At 65.1% G+C, this 16,320-nt stretch overlaps 10 protein-coding genes across 10 annotated transcripts; 4 read left to right on the top strand and 6 right to left on the bottom strand.

The window, feature by feature from the left end:
- Positions 1 to 9: 9 nt before the first annotated feature.
- Positions 10 to 1,945, bottom strand: MICPUN_62433 (predicted protein; the record flags this gene model as incomplete). The annotated part of the gene is made up of 3 exons (XM_002504834.1): positions 10 to 1,602; positions 1,635 to 1,670; positions 1,772 to 1,945. The coding sequence occupies 3 exons, from the start codon at positions 1,943 to 1,945 to the stop codon at positions 10 to 12; spliced, it is 1,803 nt and encodes a 600-aa protein (XP_002504880.1).
- A 93-nt stretch (positions 1,946 to 2,038) lies between these two features.
- On the bottom strand, positions 2,039 to 3,865 carry MICPUN_62432 (predicted protein; the record flags this gene model as incomplete). Its single annotated transcript, XM_002504833.1, has 1 exon — positions 2,039 to 3,865. One exon carries the CDS (start codon positions 3,863 to 3,865, stop codon positions 2,039 to 2,041), a length of 1,827 nt encoding a protein of 608 aa, XP_002504879.1.
- A 220-nt stretch (positions 3,866 to 4,085) lies between these two features.
- On the top strand, positions 4,086 to 4,626 carry MICPUN_62431 (predicted protein; the record flags this gene model as incomplete). Its single annotated transcript, XM_002505139.1, has 2 exons — positions 4,086 to 4,155; positions 4,286 to 4,626. 2 exons carry the CDS (start codon positions 4,086 to 4,088, stop codon positions 4,624 to 4,626), a joined length of 411 nt encoding a protein of 136 aa, XP_002505185.1.
- Positions 4,627 to 5,173: 547 nt separating this feature from the next.
- Positions 5,174 to 7,324, top strand: MICPUN_62430 (NADP dependent malic enzyme, chloroplast precursor; the record flags this gene model as incomplete). The annotated part of the gene is made up of 1 exon (XM_002505138.1): positions 5,174 to 7,324. The coding sequence occupies one exon, from the start codon at positions 5,174 to 5,176 to the stop codon at positions 7,322 to 7,324; it is 2,151 nt and encodes a 716-aa protein (XP_002505184.1).
- Positions 7,325 to 7,489: 165 nt separating this feature from the next.
- On the top strand, positions 7,490 to 8,598 carry MICPUN_62429 (predicted protein; the record flags this gene model as incomplete). The annotated part of the gene is made up of 2 exons (XM_002505137.1): positions 7,490 to 7,749; positions 7,872 to 8,598. 2 exons carry the CDS (start codon positions 7,490 to 7,492, stop codon positions 8,596 to 8,598), a joined length of 987 nt encoding a protein of 328 aa, XP_002505183.1.
- Positions 8,599 to 9,053: 455 nt separating this feature from the next.
- Positions 9,054 to 10,334, bottom strand: MICPUN_68601 (predicted protein; the record flags this gene model as incomplete). Its single annotated transcript, XM_002504832.1, has 2 exons — positions 9,054 to 9,263; positions 9,450 to 10,334. Coding segments are annotated over 2 exons (1,095 nt in total), but the record flags the coding sequence as incomplete, so codon positions are not given.
- A 203-nt stretch (positions 10,335 to 10,537) lies between these two features.
- MICPUN_62427 (predicted protein) lies at positions 10,538 to 11,974 on the top strand (the record flags this gene model as incomplete). Its single annotated transcript, XM_002505136.1, has 3 exons — positions 10,538 to 10,560; positions 10,725 to 11,862; positions 11,894 to 11,974. 3 exons carry the CDS (start codon positions 10,538 to 10,540, stop codon positions 11,918 to 11,920), a joined length of 1,188 nt encoding a protein of 395 aa, XP_002505182.1. The 3' UTR covers positions 11,921 to 11,974.
- Position 11,975: 1 nt separating this feature from the next.
- Positions 11,976 to 12,992, bottom strand: MICPUN_95428 (predicted protein; the record flags this gene model as incomplete). The annotated part of the gene is made up of 2 exons (XM_002504831.1): positions 12,940 to 12,992; positions 11,976 to 12,773 (listed from the first exon to the last, which is right to left on the bottom strand). Exons 1-2 carry the CDS (start codon positions 12,964 to 12,966, stop codon positions 11,976 to 11,978), a joined length of 825 nt encoding a protein of 274 aa, XP_002504877.1. The 5' UTR covers positions 12,967 to 12,992.
- Positions 12,993 to 13,106: 114 nt separating this feature from the next.
- On the bottom strand, positions 13,107 to 14,624 carry MICPUN_62425 (actin superfamily; the record flags this gene model as incomplete). Its single annotated transcript, XM_002504830.1, has 2 exons — positions 13,107 to 14,453; positions 14,612 to 14,624. 2 exons carry the CDS (start codon positions 14,622 to 14,624, stop codon positions 13,165 to 13,167), a joined length of 1,302 nt encoding a protein of 433 aa, XP_002504876.1. The 3' UTR covers positions 13,107 to 13,164.
- A 310-nt stretch (positions 14,625 to 14,934) lies between these two features.
- On the bottom strand, positions 14,935 to 15,457 carry MICPUN_70725 (predicted protein; the record flags this gene model as incomplete). The annotated part of the gene is made up of 1 exon (XM_002504829.1): positions 14,935 to 15,457. A coding segment is annotated over one exon (523 nt), but the record flags the coding sequence as incomplete, so codon positions are not given.
- Between the last annotated feature and the right edge of the window lie 863 nt (positions 15,458 to 16,320).

Here is a 16,320-nt window from a genome sequence, read left to right as displayed (position 1 = left end):
AAAATTGTTCTACCCTTTTTCGTTGAGCACAGACTCGAAAAACTCCAAGGACGCCTCGTGCGCCCACGACGACCTCGGCCGCAGCGTCCTCCCCTCGTAGAAGCAGCAGTGCGTTCCGATCGGCGTCCGCACCAGCGCCCTATCCACGTCCCCCTCGAACGCCCACAGGTTATCGTCCACGTTGGACGGCGCGCAGATCGGATCGTCGTCCGAGTTGATGACCAGCATCGGCACCGCTATATCCCTTACCGTTCCCATCGGGTTCGTCCGTTCGTGGTACTCCGCGAGTGACGAGTACCCCTCCACGCCGTACAGACGCCGCTGCAGCTCCGCCATGTCGGGCGCGGCGATGAGCTCGTCGTACCCCGGGGCTACGTACGCGCACTCGAACCCTCGAATCAACTCCTCGTTTGCCGACAAAAACATCTCCTTGACGGACGCGAGGAGGTGTCGGTCCAGCAAGGGCTCGAAACGCGAGAACGCGCCCCCCTCGGTGGTGTCGTACCCTGGGCACACGCACGACACCGCCGTGAACGGGTTACGCGTCCCTTTCTCGCCGCTGTACCTCACCGCGAGTCCCGTGCCGGCGGATTCGCCGTAGCCGAAGAGCTTCGCGGTCGGAAACTTCATCCGGATGGCTTCTAGATGCACGTCCAGGTCGTCGCAGTTACCCAGGAGGTTGAACTTTGGCGTGCGCAAGGGCGCGTCGAGGTGCCCGCGGCGCAGGCACACCACCGGACGGAACCCCCGCCGCGTGGCTTCCCTCGCGAGCACGACAAAGTCGGCGGCTGTTCCCGTCAGCGTGTGCAAGACGCACATCACGGGCGCGTCGGACGGAAGGGATGCCGTGACCGACCCGTCACCTTCCAGACCGTTCCAGACGTCGTCCTCGTCGCAGCACTCGTACCACTCCAGCGCGATCTCGCCGCCGTCTCCCGTCGTCAGCGTCTCTCGAGTCCACCGCGCTTCCGGCACGAGGTTGCGTTTGAGGAGGTACGCGATGAGCTGCGCGAGCGACGTCTGGAGGAGCAGCGGCGGCCTCAACGGGCGGTGCAGAGCGGGGCACGAGTCCACGAGCCTCGCGATGCGGGGCGACTTGGACAGCGTGAGCCTCGGGCGGAGCAATCCGAGGTTGCGACGCCACGCGGAGAGCGCGAGGAAGCCGGCGACGAGCGCCGCGAGCGCGGTGCCCAGAAACGAGAAGAACGCATCGACGCCCACGGCGAACGCCGACGACGCTCCCGCGGCGCTCAGCGCGCTCGCCGTCGCCCCGGATCGGTCCGTTCCACTGTACGCATCGTCACCGCGCGTCAAGGTTGATCGACGGGGCGCGGGTATCGACGCGAAGCCCACGCCGGAGGTGCGCGCCGAGCCGACTCTACTCGGCACCGCACGAGTAGCGCAACATCGATCGAGGCGCGAAGATGGGGAAGAAGACGCTCGGGTCGTTCGACGCGCGGTGGTCGCGCGCGATGAAGCGACGGCGCGCGATGAAGTCGAAACCGATACGGCCGCGACCGTTCCAGTCGACATGGCGCCGGCGGGGTGAGGCGCCCCGTGGGGTGCGCGACGAGTGTTGAACACGGCGGCAAAAGTTATCCACTCGTGAATGATGAAGACAATGTTAAAAGTACAAGTGGTTCTGCGTTGTCGACGGCGACGTGGCACTTCTGCGTCGCTACCTTCAGATGGTGGGACAACCCAGAAAGTGTCGTATAACGCCAACGACGTCACGAACGCGTTCGTGACGTGGTTGAGGCACGCGTCCCACCATCTGAAGGTAGTGCTTTAACCAGCTGACAGCGTGAAGTGCCGAGCCGCCACCAAAAAACGTTCCGATCCTCTCCAGCGTCGCGTCGACGGCAACGCGGCGCTTGACACGCAACCTACCTTCAGATGGTGGGACGAAGAGTAAGAGAGCCCCAACTACATCGAAACCGTTCATCGATGTTTCGTAGTTGAGGCGTGCATCCAACCATCTGAAGGTAGGCTCAGGGATACAAGCGCCGTGTCGCCGCCAAAATCCCGTCTTCGTGATTCAGTTTTTCCCCGTCAGCGTGTCGATGGCGGCGGTCATCGCCGCGATCGTCCTGCCGAGCTCCTCGTTCTCCGCTTCGATCGCGGCGACGTGCGCGATGATCGCGTCGGCTCGCGTCGTGAGACTCGCGCGCGTCGCCGCGTTGGACTCGATCCTGGCGATGAGCGCGGCGACACCCTCGGCGAGGATCGCGGCGGCGGCGGCGTCTGGCTTCGGGGCGTCTGGCTCTGGAGTGTCCGCCTCGGAAACCTTCCTCTCCTCCCCATCTCCGCGTTTCTCCTCGTCCTCGTCGCAGTTCTCCTCCTCGTCCTCGTCGTCGTTCTCCTCCTCATCCGTCTCCTTCTCCTCCTCCGTGTCATCTTCCTTCGTTTCATCGACGTCGTCGCACGGGGATTCCACTAACTCGAAATGCCCCCCCGGCGCTTCGGCGTCCTCGCCCGGGGCATCCTCGCCCCCCGGTCCCTCCTCTTCGCCGCGGTCCCTCGGGGGTTCCTCCTCGACGTCCTCGTCCATGGGAAGAAACTCGGGCAACTTGCGAAGGAGATTTGCGCCCATCCCGCCGAGTACCTTCCCCAGAGGCGTCTCCAGCCGCAGCCGCGCGGGGGTGGCGCTCCTCGGCGCTTCGGCCGGCGATGCCGACCTCGCGGCTTCGTCTTCGCGAGTCGGCGGCGGCGGCGGGCTGGACACCTCCCGCCAGGCCCGCGCCGCCGTCCCGCGCGGAGTTTTCTCCCCGAGGGCCCTACCGAGGGTCTCCATGGACTCCTCGCCCCCCCTGAGCTGGTTCATCAACCGAGCCGCCTCGGTCCACGCGCCGTCCGGTTCCGTGCGGACGATACCGGCAGGCGTCGTCGGGGACTGGTCGGTGACTGGTCGGTGACTGGTCGGATCCGGCTCGTCCGCCTCGTCAGCCTCGTCGTCGTCGTCTTCGAATCTGAGGTTTCTGCCCCTCGCCGGCCTCGGCTTCTTCCTCGCGGCGACAAAACCCTCGGATCCGATGAGACCGCTGATAAAGGCGCTGCCGGATGTTGGCCGGTCGCCGCTCGCCTCTGGCGTCGCCGCCGATCCACCCGCCTTCATCTGCTTCGTCGCCTCGGCCAGGATGTCGAGTCCGGTGTTGTCGGCCTCGCGACCGGTGGGCTCGGGGGTTCGACGCGGCTCGACGCCGAGTCGCTCGGGAGACCTCGGGTGCGGCTCCATGTGCAGGTCGAGGTACTTCACCAGGCCTCGGCCCTCGAGCTCGATTATGTCGAGCCAGTCGGGGAAGTGCGGGCTGGGCACGCCCGCTTCTTCGTTTCGGTCGAGCACCTCGGCGGCGCTGTACCAGTCTTTGAACCGCCCCTTGTACACGAAGTAGAGCCTACCGCCGTCGAAGACTTCGCACTCGGTGACGATACCCGCCTGCCAATGCCAGCGCGTGTCGTCCGTGTCCGTCGCGTCGGTCAACGGTTCGCCCTTCGGGTCGACGGCGATGCGGAGGAGCCGCCCGATCCTGGCGTCGATGTCCTTGGTTGGTTTTCCCTCGGCGACGCTCCGTTTGCCGCGCCCGCGCTTCTTGCCGGGCTTGCGCGCCGCGACTCCGTTCGAGGCGGCGCCGACAGTCTTCGGGGCGGATGCGAGCGGGATCAATCGGTCGGCGCGTTTCGGCGAGGCCGGGGTCGCGGGCACCGGCGTTCGACCGTCCGACGCGCGCGTCCCCTCGGATCCTCCGACGTCGATGTCGGATCTGCGCTTGGCGGGGAGATGCGTCCACGCGGCGGGCGTTTCGCGCCGCGCTCGAGCTATACCCGCGTAACCGTCTTCGTCGTCGACCGACGCGCCCCGCGGCATCGCGCGGGTGCACTCGGAAGTGTCGAGCGGCTCGATACACATCCTCGCCCGGGTATCGTAGCTGTGACACGTCCCGTCCAAGAGGGGCGCTGTCTCGTCAGCTCCGAGCGTTCGGACATTTTTCGTCAGTCCGGGAGACGAATGGACGGAGCGTTACTTTTGTTGTCTCCAGCCCTCCCCGGGCGCGACAGTGCGAACGCACGCGCGACACGCAGCCGCCATGGATCCCACCGCCCCATCCATCACCTTCTTCGACAAGGACACCGGCAAGGGCCGGGCCACCTACATCGGTGCGCGACGAAGACGCCCCCCGCACGGCCGTCACCCCAGTTCCCGCATCGTGAATCTCGCCACCCTCGGAGGGCCCGTCGCCTCCCTTTCGCTGACGCGACCCTCGTCTCCGCGTCCCCGACATCGCAGGTAGCCTGCAGCCCGCGCGGATGTTCCCGCCGACGGTTGGGATCTGGTTCACGAACCAGGGCGACGAGGTATGCGCCCGAATCGACCCGCGTCGGTCCCGCGACACGCCGCGCCCTCGTCCCATCCGATGCCCGAGAATTTGTCCTGAGATTTGTTTCCCAACACACCCTCACTCGCGACGTCAGGTGTTCAAGAAGCTCAAGGCGTACTACGAAGAGGAGCCGTACCCGACCCAGGAACGGATGGAGGAGCTGGCCGAGGAGTTCGGCGCGCCGGACTGGACCAAGATTGAGAACTTCTTCAAGAATATGCAGCTGAAGCACCAGGAGCAGTTCCAGTGAGGTGACTGCCGGGTCCCCTCGGCGACCACTCGGCGCTTGCAGATGGAGACTTGTTTTGCCTTCAAGATCGAGACCCTACCTTCAGATGGTTCGACGACTGATCAAACTGCACTTGGTCGTGGTGTTTCGACACACGATACGGTACAGTTTGTATCCCAATCAACTGCTTGTGTCGTACCATCTGTAGGTAGTCGGTCCATCAAGCGCCGCGTGGCCGTCGGCGGCTGCGCGTCGGGAGCTCGGCGACGTCGCAGCGCTTGTTTCGTCAGGGAGATAATTTGAGCTACCTTCAGATGGTTTGATGAGAGTTCAACTGGCAGACAAAGCAGGAGGAGCTTGTACCTGCCAGTTGTTCTTGCTCCACTTCTCAACATCTACATCCACCATCTGAAGGTAGCCGCACATCAAGCGCTGCGCCGCCGCGGTTTTCTCGTTTAGACTTGTCAAAGAACTCGAGCTGTTTCAGATTGTTGCTTCGCATCTCTGTGGATAAGCCTCTCCTTCGCACTCCACCCAGCGCGCGGACCGAGCGAGCGAAGGACCGACGATGACATCCGCACTCACGTGCGCGACAGCATCGCGCCCCGTGACCCGCGCCGGTCCGCGGCCTCGATCCACCCGGGCTGACGCGCGCCACCCTCGGGTCGTCAACGCGCGAGCCCGATCGACGTCGGCACCCGGCGACGCCATCGGCCGAGACGTCGTACCCGAGCCCGCCTCGTCCGAGACGATCGAGGGAATCGTCGTGGACGACGACCGCGACGGATCCCCCGTTCGTATCTCCGGGAACGTCCGAGCGTCGCGCCGCGGCGTGCTCGGCGGCTTGGGCGGCGTGGGAGCCGCGCTGGGTCTCACCTCGTCCACGTCGGCGATCGTGGGTCCCGGCGCGGCCGAGGCTGCCGCCGCGCCCGCGTCGTCCCCCGCGCCCATCGCGGAGATCGCCGCCGCGTCCTCGCGCGCGACGTCCGCATCGCCCGCGTCGTCCATCGTCGGATACGCCAACCTGCACGACCCGCGCGTGTTCAACGGCCTCGCCACCCCAGACCGAACCAATCGATCCCTCGACGGTCTCATCCCCGCGGGCGAAGCCCCGCCCGACGTGGAGGTGGCGAGAGCCGCGGCGGCGCTCGAGGCGTGCGACACCCCGATGCAAAAGTACCGCCAGCTGGTGTCCTTACAAAACACGGACGAGACCACGTTCTACGCCCTGTTGGAGCTCAAGACGGCGGAGTTGCTGCCGGTGCTGTACACGCCGACGGTGGGCGACGCGTGCCTGCAGTTCGGCACGCTGACGCAGAGACCGCCGGGCCTTTACGTCTCCCTCGAAAACATCGGCAACGTCCGCGCCCTGGTGGACAACTGGCCCGCGAACGACGTCAGGATCGCGGTCCTCACCGACGGCGAGCGCATCCTCGGCCTCGGGGACCAAGGCGTCAACGGCATGGGCATCAGCGCCGGGAAGAGCATGGTGTACGCGGCGTGCGGCATCAAACCCGGGTGGCTGCTGCCCGTGCAGGTGGACAACGGGACAAACAACACGAAACTGCTGGCGGACCCTCTGTACGTGGGCACGCGACGTGAACGCGTGCGCGGAGAGGCGTACGACAGGTTGCTGGACGAGACTGTTCAGGCGATCCAGGGGAGGTACGGCGCGAGGACGGTGATCCACTGGGAGGACTTTGCGCCGAGAAACGCGTTCCGAAACCTGCAGCGATTCCGAACTAAGGGCGCCATCACGTACAACGACGACATACAGGGCACCGCCGCGGTGACCGTGGCGGGGATACTCGCCAGCCTGAGGGTGACGAAGCGCGCGCTGCGCGAGCAGAGGGTGCTGTTCTTCGGCGCCGGTCAGGCTAACATCGGAGCCGCCGAGCTGCTGGTCCGGGCGCTGACGGAGGAGGGCGTCGACGAGTCGCTCGCGAGGTCCAACGTGTTCCTCTTCGACAGCAAAGGTTTAGTGGTGGACGGGCGACCGGCGGAGTATACGATATCGGACGATAAGGCCCCGTTCGCGGCTAAGGTTGGGACACCGTTCACGTCCAGCCTGGAGGAGGCGGTCAAATCGGTGAGGCCCACCGCGCTCGTGGGCGCCGCCGCGCAGCCGCAGGTTTTCACCAAGAGGGTGATTGAGTCGATGTGCGCGTTCAACCCCCGGCCGGTGATCTTCGCGCTGTCCAACCCGACGTCAAAGGCGGAGTGCACGGCGACGCAGGCGTACGAGTGGTCCAAGGGCAAGGCGGTGTTCGCGAGCGGAACGCTCTTCGCGCCGGTGAACTACAAGGGCGTTCGATTCGCGCCCGGGTTTGCCAACAACGCGTTCATCTTCCCGGGCGTCGCCCTGGGTTCGCTGGCTTCCGGGGCGTCGTCGGTGACGGACGCCATGTTCCTCGCGGCGGCCAGGTCGCTGGCGTCGCAGGTTAGCGAGGAGAACCTGGCGGTCGGCGCGGTGTATCCCCCGACGTCGACCATTCGGGAAGCCGCGGTGGTCGTGGGCGCCGCCGTCGCCGCCGCGGCGGACGAGGGGGGCGTGGCGGCTCCCGGCGCGTGCAGGGGAGGGGCGATACCCGGGCGCGACGGTGGGCGTTCGGTGGTGGTACCTTCGCTGGACGCGCTGACCGGTGGTGGGAACCCGGGCGACGGAACGTGCGCCAACTGGGAGGCTTGCGTTCGCGACTATCTGAAGACGTGCGTGTGAGAAACATTGTGACAGAAATTTTGTCTGCGGCGGACGTTTCGGCTCCCGATGGAAAACGCATCTCAAAACGCACGTCCAAGGGAACCCCCTCGGCGCGCGCGCTTCCCCCGCCCCCTCGCACACCCACCCGCGCCCACCCGCGACTACGAGTCGCGCATGGTCGTCATGGAGCGAAACGATGCCGTCGCCGCGGAGCGCGACGACCCCGGCGTCGGCGCCGACCGCCGGCTCGTCCCGCTCGAGATCAAGGTTACGTTCGCATTCACCAACGCGCCCCAGGCGCAGTACCTCATGCACTACACCACGATCGACGCGTGGAGCGACGGCAGCGACACGCTCGCGGGGATCAAGCAGAAGTTTTCCGATAAGGAGGGCGTTCCCGTCGAGTTCATCAAGTTCATGTGGCTCGACGAGCCCATCGGAAGGTGCGCGCGGGTCCGGGCCAAGCGTCGATTCCGCGCCCTTTTCCCCTCCCCCGGCTTTTTTTCTTGGACGAAGAAATCGATTGCGTCGGCTCACCCCGGTCCCGCCCGACACGAGCGCGCAGGATCTACATGGGCAAAATGCCCAAGCAGGCCCGCGTCACCGAGGCCAAGACGATGAAGGAGCTCAACATCTTCGGTCCCGACACCTGGCTCGACGAGTTCCCCCACTGGCGCTGCCTGTGCGCGACGATCGCCGAGGAGGAGAAGAGGGACGCCCTGGAAGAAGTTCACCGAGCCGTCGCCACGCAGATCAAGGGGTACGAGGAGGGCCCCGAGCTGGACCGGCACATCCAGCACAAGCGTAAGACGAAAAAATGGAACACCCTGGTGTTCGGCGCGCCGACGCCGTACGATTCCAGGTACCCGGAGACGATGCCCAAGACAGGTGACGACAGGTACACCAACTGCTTCGACGACGACTGGGACAAGGACCCCGAGGAGGAGGCCGAAAAGCTCAGGCCCAAGAGCCAGCCCCAACTGGTGGTGAAGAAGGCGCCCGCGGCGGCCGACAACGCCGGCGTCCAGGCCGCCGCTCCGGAGGTGGAGGAGGAGCCGAAGATGTCGCTCGAGGAGGTCGTCACGAACGTCTCGAGGCTGAGCTCCAAGATGATTGGGACCAAAGAGCTCGACGTGGACGCCCCGCTGATGGAATCGGGCCTCGACTCGCTCACGTCGGTGGAACTGATCAACGAGCTCTCCTCCGCGTTCGGGGTTCAGCTGTCCGCGACGACTCCTTACGACTATCCCACGGTCAGGGAGCTCTCCAAGCACATCGTCGAAAAGCTTTGAGGAAGACGATGAGCGACGACAGTCGCGAAGACTATTTATTTGCGTCTTGCGTACCGTTCGTTCAAAGAATCGTGCGTAAAAGAATCGTGTCGTGCCCGCTCGTACCCGCTCGCTCACTCCGTCGCGATCGCCCCGCGGCTCGCGAACGGCCCGTGCACCGCCGCGGAGATCACGAACCGGTCGATGACCTCGCCCTTCGGCACCCCCTTCGGATCGCCCCCTTCGCCGTCGCCCCCCCCGACCGAGTCGGGTCCCGAGGGCGCGGACACCTGCTCCCACTCCAGCGTGCGATCGTCGTGAACCGTGATGCGCGAGTAGGTAAAGTCGTACGCGTACCCCTCGCCCGTGCGCTTGGGCGCAAATCCGCTCTGAAACGCGCACCAAGGCGCCCTGTGCGAGCACGTCCCGCGGGGGATTTTGCGCCCGGCGCCGTTCGTGCGGTTGTACATCGCGTTCGTCCACATCTCGGGGTTACCTCCGGAGCCCGAGGTGACGTGGACGGTCGCGCCGGGGTTCACGTACCGCTCGAGGGTGACGTCCGTGCCGTTCACCACTCGCTCGTCGAACGCGGGAAAGTAACGCTCGTAATCGTGGACGTGACCCGCGAGGTAGAGGTCCACGCCGTTTTCGTAAAGCGCCTTTTCAATCGGAAAGTCTCCGGGTGACTTTGACTCCTTCGGGGCGACGTACCCGCCCGGTCCCGCGCGGCGAGGCGCGGAAACGTCAAACCCTTCCGACTCGGACTCGGCGGACTTGGCATCGAACGCGGCGGCGCACCCGAGCGACGCGTACTCGTCCTCGCACTGGCTCGCGACACCCTTTCGAACCGCCTGCTTCTCCCATCCGCAGACGCCGTCAAACTCGGGTTTGTCAGCGTGGGGAGTCAAATCCGGAACTTTGGCATCCACGCAGTACATCGGCCTGTGCCCGTGCACCAGGATCCACGGCACGTTCCCCCGGTTGTCGTTCGCGGCGCGCAGGTCGTCGACGAGCCACTCGTACATGCGGGACCTATATGTCGCGTCAAAGAACTCGGGCCAGAAGAAAGCCTCGGCGTTGAACGCGACGACGTGCATCGGACCGACGTCGAAGGAGTAGTAGGCGTTGCCGTTCGATGCGCCGGCGCCGGGCATGGTGAAGCGCTCGGCGTAGTGCGAGAAGTTGTACGCGCGCTCGTGGTTCCCCTGCGAGGTCATGTAAGGAACTCGCGCGGCGACGGGTTCGATGTCGGCGAGGAACCTGTCGCCGTTTCTGCCCGAGTAGGTGTCCAGGTCGTAGGCGAAGTCGCCGCAGTGGACGAGGGCGTCGGGCCTGGTGGAAGGGTCCGCGACCTCGGCTGCGACGAGCTGGAGCACGCCCGCGGATTCGCGGTGGCCTTGGTCGCACAGCGCGAGGAGCTTCAACGGGGGACCGGCCGCGATCTGAGCGCGGGACCTCTTCGCGACGAAATCGAACCATACAGAGTACGCCTTCGTCGCCGGGTTTCCCACGCGGTACTTGTACGTCGCGCCGGGTTCGAGGTTGGAGAGGACGACCCGGTGGACGAAGCGAACGCTGCGCTCGGGTCCGCCGTCGACGAACGCGCGCGTCGTTCCTTCGACTCTCGACGAGGCGCTAACATCGGATAGGAGGGAATATTCCACGACGGCATCTCCGGGATTCGACGCGAGCGTGTGCCATGTGACGCTCATCTCGTCATCGCGCGTTCCAAAGGCGATGTGCACCCCTGAGGGCGCGTGCTCATCCGCAGTCGCGGCCGAAGCCGCGACGGCCATCAACCAAAACGCCACCAGCCCGCGCGCCATCGTCGCTGTGGCGCGAAAAAGCAAACGCACGCGTTTTTCGAAAGCCACGACGTCGAAAAGCCACGAGGCCAGAAAAGCGTCAGATCTGAGAGGCGCGGGGCTAGTAGCCGAGCGACGCTCCGGTCACGGCCGCGATGTTAATCCGTCTCCGCACGAGGTACGCGTCCGTGCCGATCCCGAAACCCGACGGACCCGACGCGACCCCTCTCGGGCCGACCACGCGCGCGTCCTCCCCGCCCCATTCAAAACAGCACCGGTGCCCTCTCCTCGGCCTTTCCGACGAATCCCCCTCCCTCCTCCTCCTCCTCCACCGCATCGCAGGGACGGCACCGAGCGCGTCGAGGTCGACGACAAGTGCACGCTCTCGCAGCTCCGCACCGTCATCGAGGAGAAGTTTGGGGTGCCAACCTCCGACCAGCGCCTCTCGTTGGACCAAGGGCTGCTCATGTCCAAGGACCCTCACGCGTACGACGACCTGAAGCCCGGTCGCAAGAACGACGGCAAGCCACTCAAGTCGCTCAAGATCGAGCACGGCACCATCGTCTACATGACCTACTCGGTGGAGCGCAAGGTGACGGTGTGCACCGCGGCGGCGCACAACGATGCGCGCGGGCTGACGGGCGGGAAGATGACCGTCGAGGCGATGATCGCCGCGCAGACGCGCATCGAGACGCAGGAGTCCCCAAACGTCGAGTCGCTCTCCCTCGACGGCCACGCCGCCAACGCGTTCCAGGCGTACGTGAACGGCACCCTGGGTTTCAACCAGATGCGGTTCGGGTGGATGTACGGGACGTGCTCCGACGACGGTGAGGTCAGGGTGCACGCGATATACGAACCCGAGCAGGAGGGCACCGAGGACGCCTTCGTCGTGGTTGAGGACGCCGACGAGGATGCGCGCGCGGAGGCCATCGCGGAGTCGCTGGGCATGACTCGCGTCGGCATGGTGTTCAACGTGACGACGACGAAGGAGAGGCCGGATTACACCATGAGCGCGTTCGAGATTCGGCAGATGGCCAAGTACCAGTCCAAGTACGGCGACAAGTTCGTCACCGCGGTGGTGATGATGCTGGAGGACGAGGACGAAGGCACTCCGCAGGTGAGCTTCGAACCATTCCAGGTGTCCAACCAGTGCGTCAGGCTGTACTCTGAGGGGTGGTTCCACGACGAGCCGTGCGAGAAACCGGGCCACACGCGGCTGACGAAGGATGTCGTGGTGGTGGACAAGGTGAGCAAGGACGTGACCGAGGTTGACAACGACAGGTGGCTGGTCCCGGTCAAGATCCTCGACCACGAGGGGCCGTGGCGCACGAGCTTCCCGATTGAGAACAGGCTGCACCCGGTGCAGACGGTGGAGGACCTCAAGGACGCGGTGAGCAAGGGCGGGCAGTACTGCGTCAAGCTGGCGGACTTTCACCTCCTCCTGTTCCTGTCCAAGCACCTGGACGCGAACGACATGGCAGTCGTCGCCGTCTCCGTCGCAGAGCGGGGAGAGATCCCGGAGGGATACCAGCTCATAATCAACAGCCTGGCGGGCGTCGGCTTTTGAAATCTAATTCTCTACGTTTACCCCACTCACTGCTTGTTCAGCATGGCCTTGGCCTCCGCCTCCTGCTCTTGGAGCGCGGGCGACGCGTACTTGGCCAACAGATCCTTCTTCTTCTTCGCCAGCACCAACGCCTCGATGTCCTTGTTATCCGGCAGCGGCACGTACGCCTTGAACCCGCCAGTCAGCGCCTCGAAGTCGTCGTCCTCCTGCTGTCGCCGCTTCTTCCCCCCGTCCGCCTCCCTCCGCGCCTGCTCAGCCTCCCACTCGGCGACGGCCTCAGCTCGCGCCTTCTCCGTCGCCTCCGCCTCGAGCTTGATGAGCACGCCGTCGTCGTCGTCGCGCATGCCGTAGTAGTCCATGTCGATGTTCCTGTACATCTGCGCCCTCGTCCGTCGCACCGTCCGCTTCTCGGGTTTCTGAAATAGCTCCTTCACGCCGGGTAGGTTCTTCGCCGCTCCGTAGTACCGGTACCCCCCACCTCGCTGGTCCATGCCGTCGACAAAGCCCTCCTGCGCGGCTTCGTCCATCGCCCGTCGCCCCTGCGCGATGTAGTTGGGGCCGCCGAGCTTGATTATCTGCTTCTCCCAGTGGTGCTTCTCGCGGGTCAGCTTGTTGATCTGGTCGTTCATGTCCCGCAGCCTGTGCTCGCCGAGTCCCTCGTTTTGTATCTCCATCACGAGCTTGCCGATCTCGCGGAGGATCTCCTGCCTCCACTTGTCCGCCTGGTCGAGGTCGCGGCACTCGGAGGCGAGGTAGGGGCGCCGTCCTTTCGGACCACCCGCGATCGCGGTCTGCTTGCCGGTGACCCAGCGGTTGAACATGTTCTGTTTTTTACGGAGGAGGAGGAGGGACGGGAGGGTGAGAAGGGGTTCGTCCGAAACCCGTGGCGGTAACCCTAGGTCGGGAGCGGTGCGCTCGGGACAACAGGGAGCGACGCGCGGGGTGTGGGGCGCGCAGGGCCGGTCGGGGCGCGGCGATGCGTTCACTCACGTTCGCCTTCTCCTCATTGCGCGCCATCTCGTAACCTAGACCCGCCTCTTCGGCCGCGCGGTCGTGGTGTGCCCGGCAGGACGGCGATTCAAAACGACGAGTACTCGGCCCCGTTCCAGCGGGCGCCGAGTCCGGCTGGTTTCTCCGGTGAGACTTTTGCGATCGATCGAGTGTCGTCTATCCATCATCACATTACAGACTATCCCAACCCCCGCCCGGTGATCATCACGGGCACTTGCGGTGCACCAAGTTCGCGCCGTGCTCCTCGTACTCCTGCTTGCTCATCCACATCTGCTGGAACGAGCCGAGCGACGCGAGGATGGACCCGCCGATCCAGGTGGCAAACTTGCGCTCCACCGCGTTTTGCGACGCCGTCACCTTCACCCTCACGTTGGTGGGCGCCGCGTCGTGCAGCTCCGCCTCCAGCCGCTCCCTCAGCTGCGGGAACAGCGAGCCCCCTCCCGCGAGGAGCATCCCGCCGAACAGATCCTTGCGAACGTCCACGTCGCACCTGTTGATGTTGTCCAGCACCAGCTGCGACAGGCCCTTGGCGTCCTTGACGCCGGCGGGCGCGTCGGCGCCGAGGCCGAAGCCGTTGATCAGGTCGGGCTGGAAGAGGAGCTCGGGGATCTTGTACCGCTCGACGCCCACGTCGATGACGTTACCGTCGGGAAGCTCGTACTGCATCGAGGGCATGTTCTGGTTCTCCGCTTCGCTGTACGCGGTGTCGCTCAGCCTGCACACCGTCTCCTTGAGATCCGCCGCAATCTCGCGCTGCTTGAACAGCCTGTAGGACGCGGCGACGTCCGGGCACTTGACGTCGGTCACGTCGAAGGTCTCCCCGTCCGCCCTCGCGGTGCGCTTGAACTCGTACCTCGGCTTGACCGGCGTCTTCTTCTTCTTCTCGAGGTGCTTGAGGATGACGTCGGTGATGGCGTCGCCGCCGAGGGGCGATCGGGTCACAGCCTTTTGCAGCGCGTAGCCGTCGTGCACAGCCGCGACGGTGGTGCCGGATCCGCCGCAGTCGATGACCATGGACGTCGCGCGGCCGGACGCGAAGGACGTGAGCACCGGGTTCTTGGCGAGGAACACCGCGGGCGGGTTGTGCTTCTCGAAGAGGAGCTCGACCATCTTCTCGCGGCCCTCGCGGGTGGTGTGCACGGGTTCGCCCATGAGGATGGGGTGCTCATTGGGCTCGACGACGAGGCGCTTGCGCAGGGTGTGCGCCCAGATGGCCTCCACCACGTCCCAGTCCTCGAGGAGCCCCTCGTCGTTGAACGGCGACGCGAGTTCCATGTGATCGCGGCGGTAGGACATGTCGTTGACGAAGTACGTCTTGCCGTCGCCCGCATCCTTCATCTCCACGTCCCCGCCGTCCTTCTTCCCGGCGGACTCCTGGTCCTTGGCGAGCCACCCCACGGTGGACGGGAAGACCGCCTTGGGGGTGTCCTCGCCGGCGTAGCCCGCCTTCACGGTGGACGACCCCAGGTCCACCACGATGGCCGACACCTCATCTGTTCACGGTGCGGAGAGAGGGGACGGGGACGGGCGTCAGCGCAGGGGCGGGGTTAGGGATCCTCGGATGAGATTATTGGCGCGCGGGCGGGGATGAGTGGGACGATCGGGTGTGAATCGCGCGGGGGCGGCGTGAACAACTCGGGGTTCCACGCACCTCCTCCGTACATCTCTGTACCCTAGTGACACGCGATCGCGGACGCCTCGGCGCGCGTGTGCGACTGGGGTGATCACGGGAGACCCGCCAAATTATTGCCAAAACCTTGGGCGCTTCAAAAATTAGCGTGCGTGCAGGACTGGCAGACGGGATCCGAACAGGAGACTGTGCTCGGTTGAATTAAAAGTCCACAAACTCCAACTCCGCGCTCGCCTTCTTCCTCGGCTTTGATTCACCAGCCTGGCCCAACTTTGCGTTATCCGCCAACGCCAACGCGTGCGCCGTGCCCTTGGCCGTGAGCAAGAAATCCTCCAGCTCGCGCTTCACGTGCCCGCTGTCCATGATGGTCTTGCCGCCGTCTCGCCACCGAAGGTAAAACTCGTAAAACGCGCCGCAATAAAACGCATCCGCCGCCGCCCACACCGAACCCAGCCTCTTCGCCTCCTTGTTCAGCAAACCCCTGCGCACAGCCTTTAACGCCGTGTGCGTCAGATTGATGCTGAGCGGCGCCATGGGGAACTCCTGCGTCGAGTCCCTGGAAAGCTCGTGTATCGCCGCCGCGTTGGTAAACGACCGCGTCACGAGGCACAGGAGCTGCGTCAGGCCCAGCATCCCGCAGCCTCTCAAGTCCGTCGCCGGGTCCGAACCCTGGAACCCGACGTCCTCCCAGTGCTTCCCGTACCTCGGCATCGCGCGGTCCGTCCCCATCAAGCGCGTGTACAGCGTGTGGAGCACCGCGAGGTGAACTTCGTTTTCGTCATCCAATTTCGTCCTCGCCGTCGCGAACATCTCGTCGCGATCGCGCTTTAGCTCGTCCCCGTCCAGCCTCGGCGGCGCGAACAGGCACGCCAGGCATCCACCGGCGGGCGCGTCCTCCACGTGAAGCGTCGGTTTGAGCGCGGCGACGTCTATTTTTTCCACGATTCCTCGTACAGCGTCGACGTACGAGATGCTCGCGAAGCGCTTAGTGGTCCCGAATTGATCCTCCTCGTTGGTCCCGGCTTCATCAGAAGCGCGAACGTGTTGCTCCTCCTCGCGCAGGGCGTTGACCTGGTCCCACTCGTCGACCGCTGACGTGGAGGGAGGAGCTGACGTGGTAGATGACGTGGCGTCCCGCGGCGCGAGTTTCGCGGCGAGCGCGTCCGATGCAACCTCGGCGTCCTCATCCTCCATGACCACCTCGACCTCATCCTCGTCGTCCTCCTCCTCCTCCGCCTCCTCCTCTGCCTCCTCCTCTTCTTCTTCGATCGTCTCCTCCAGGTCCTCCTCGTCTTCCTCCGCGAACGTCTCCATGGGCATGGACCTCACGTTTGTCACGAGTTCCCTCGGCATCTCCTTCGCGACGAACTTCTCCACTGGGACGTTCGTCTCATCCCGCTCCCCGCCCTCGAACGCGTAAGCGAACTCGTCGTCGTCGTCATCGTCATCGACGGCGGTCGTCATCCCCGCCACTCTTTCCATCATCTCCCGGTCCTCCTCCGAGAGCTCGAGCTCGTACTTATCGCGATACTTATCGGTGAGCTTGTCGAGCGACGCCTGCGTCTTGGCCCTGCTGGCCTTCTCCCGCCGGTTTATGGCGTCGATGGCGTCGATAGCGCTGTCCTCGGATGATATCTGAGGCGTGGGGTCGTCGAAGGCGAAGTCGACGTCGATGACGTCCTCGTCAATCGCGGCGGCGGCTGCCGTGTTCGAGGTGCCCACCTCATCAT

The sequence above is a fragment of the Micromonas commoda genome, chromosome 11 (genome assembly GCF_000090985.2).
Source record: "Micromonas commoda chromosome 11, complete sequence".
Taxonomy (NCBI): Eukaryota; Viridiplantae; Chlorophyta; class Mamiellophyceae; order Mamiellales; family Mamiellaceae; genus Micromonas; species Micromonas commoda.
Note: the sequence above shows the minus strand (reverse complement) of the source record. Positions and strands in the feature narration are given on the sequence as shown.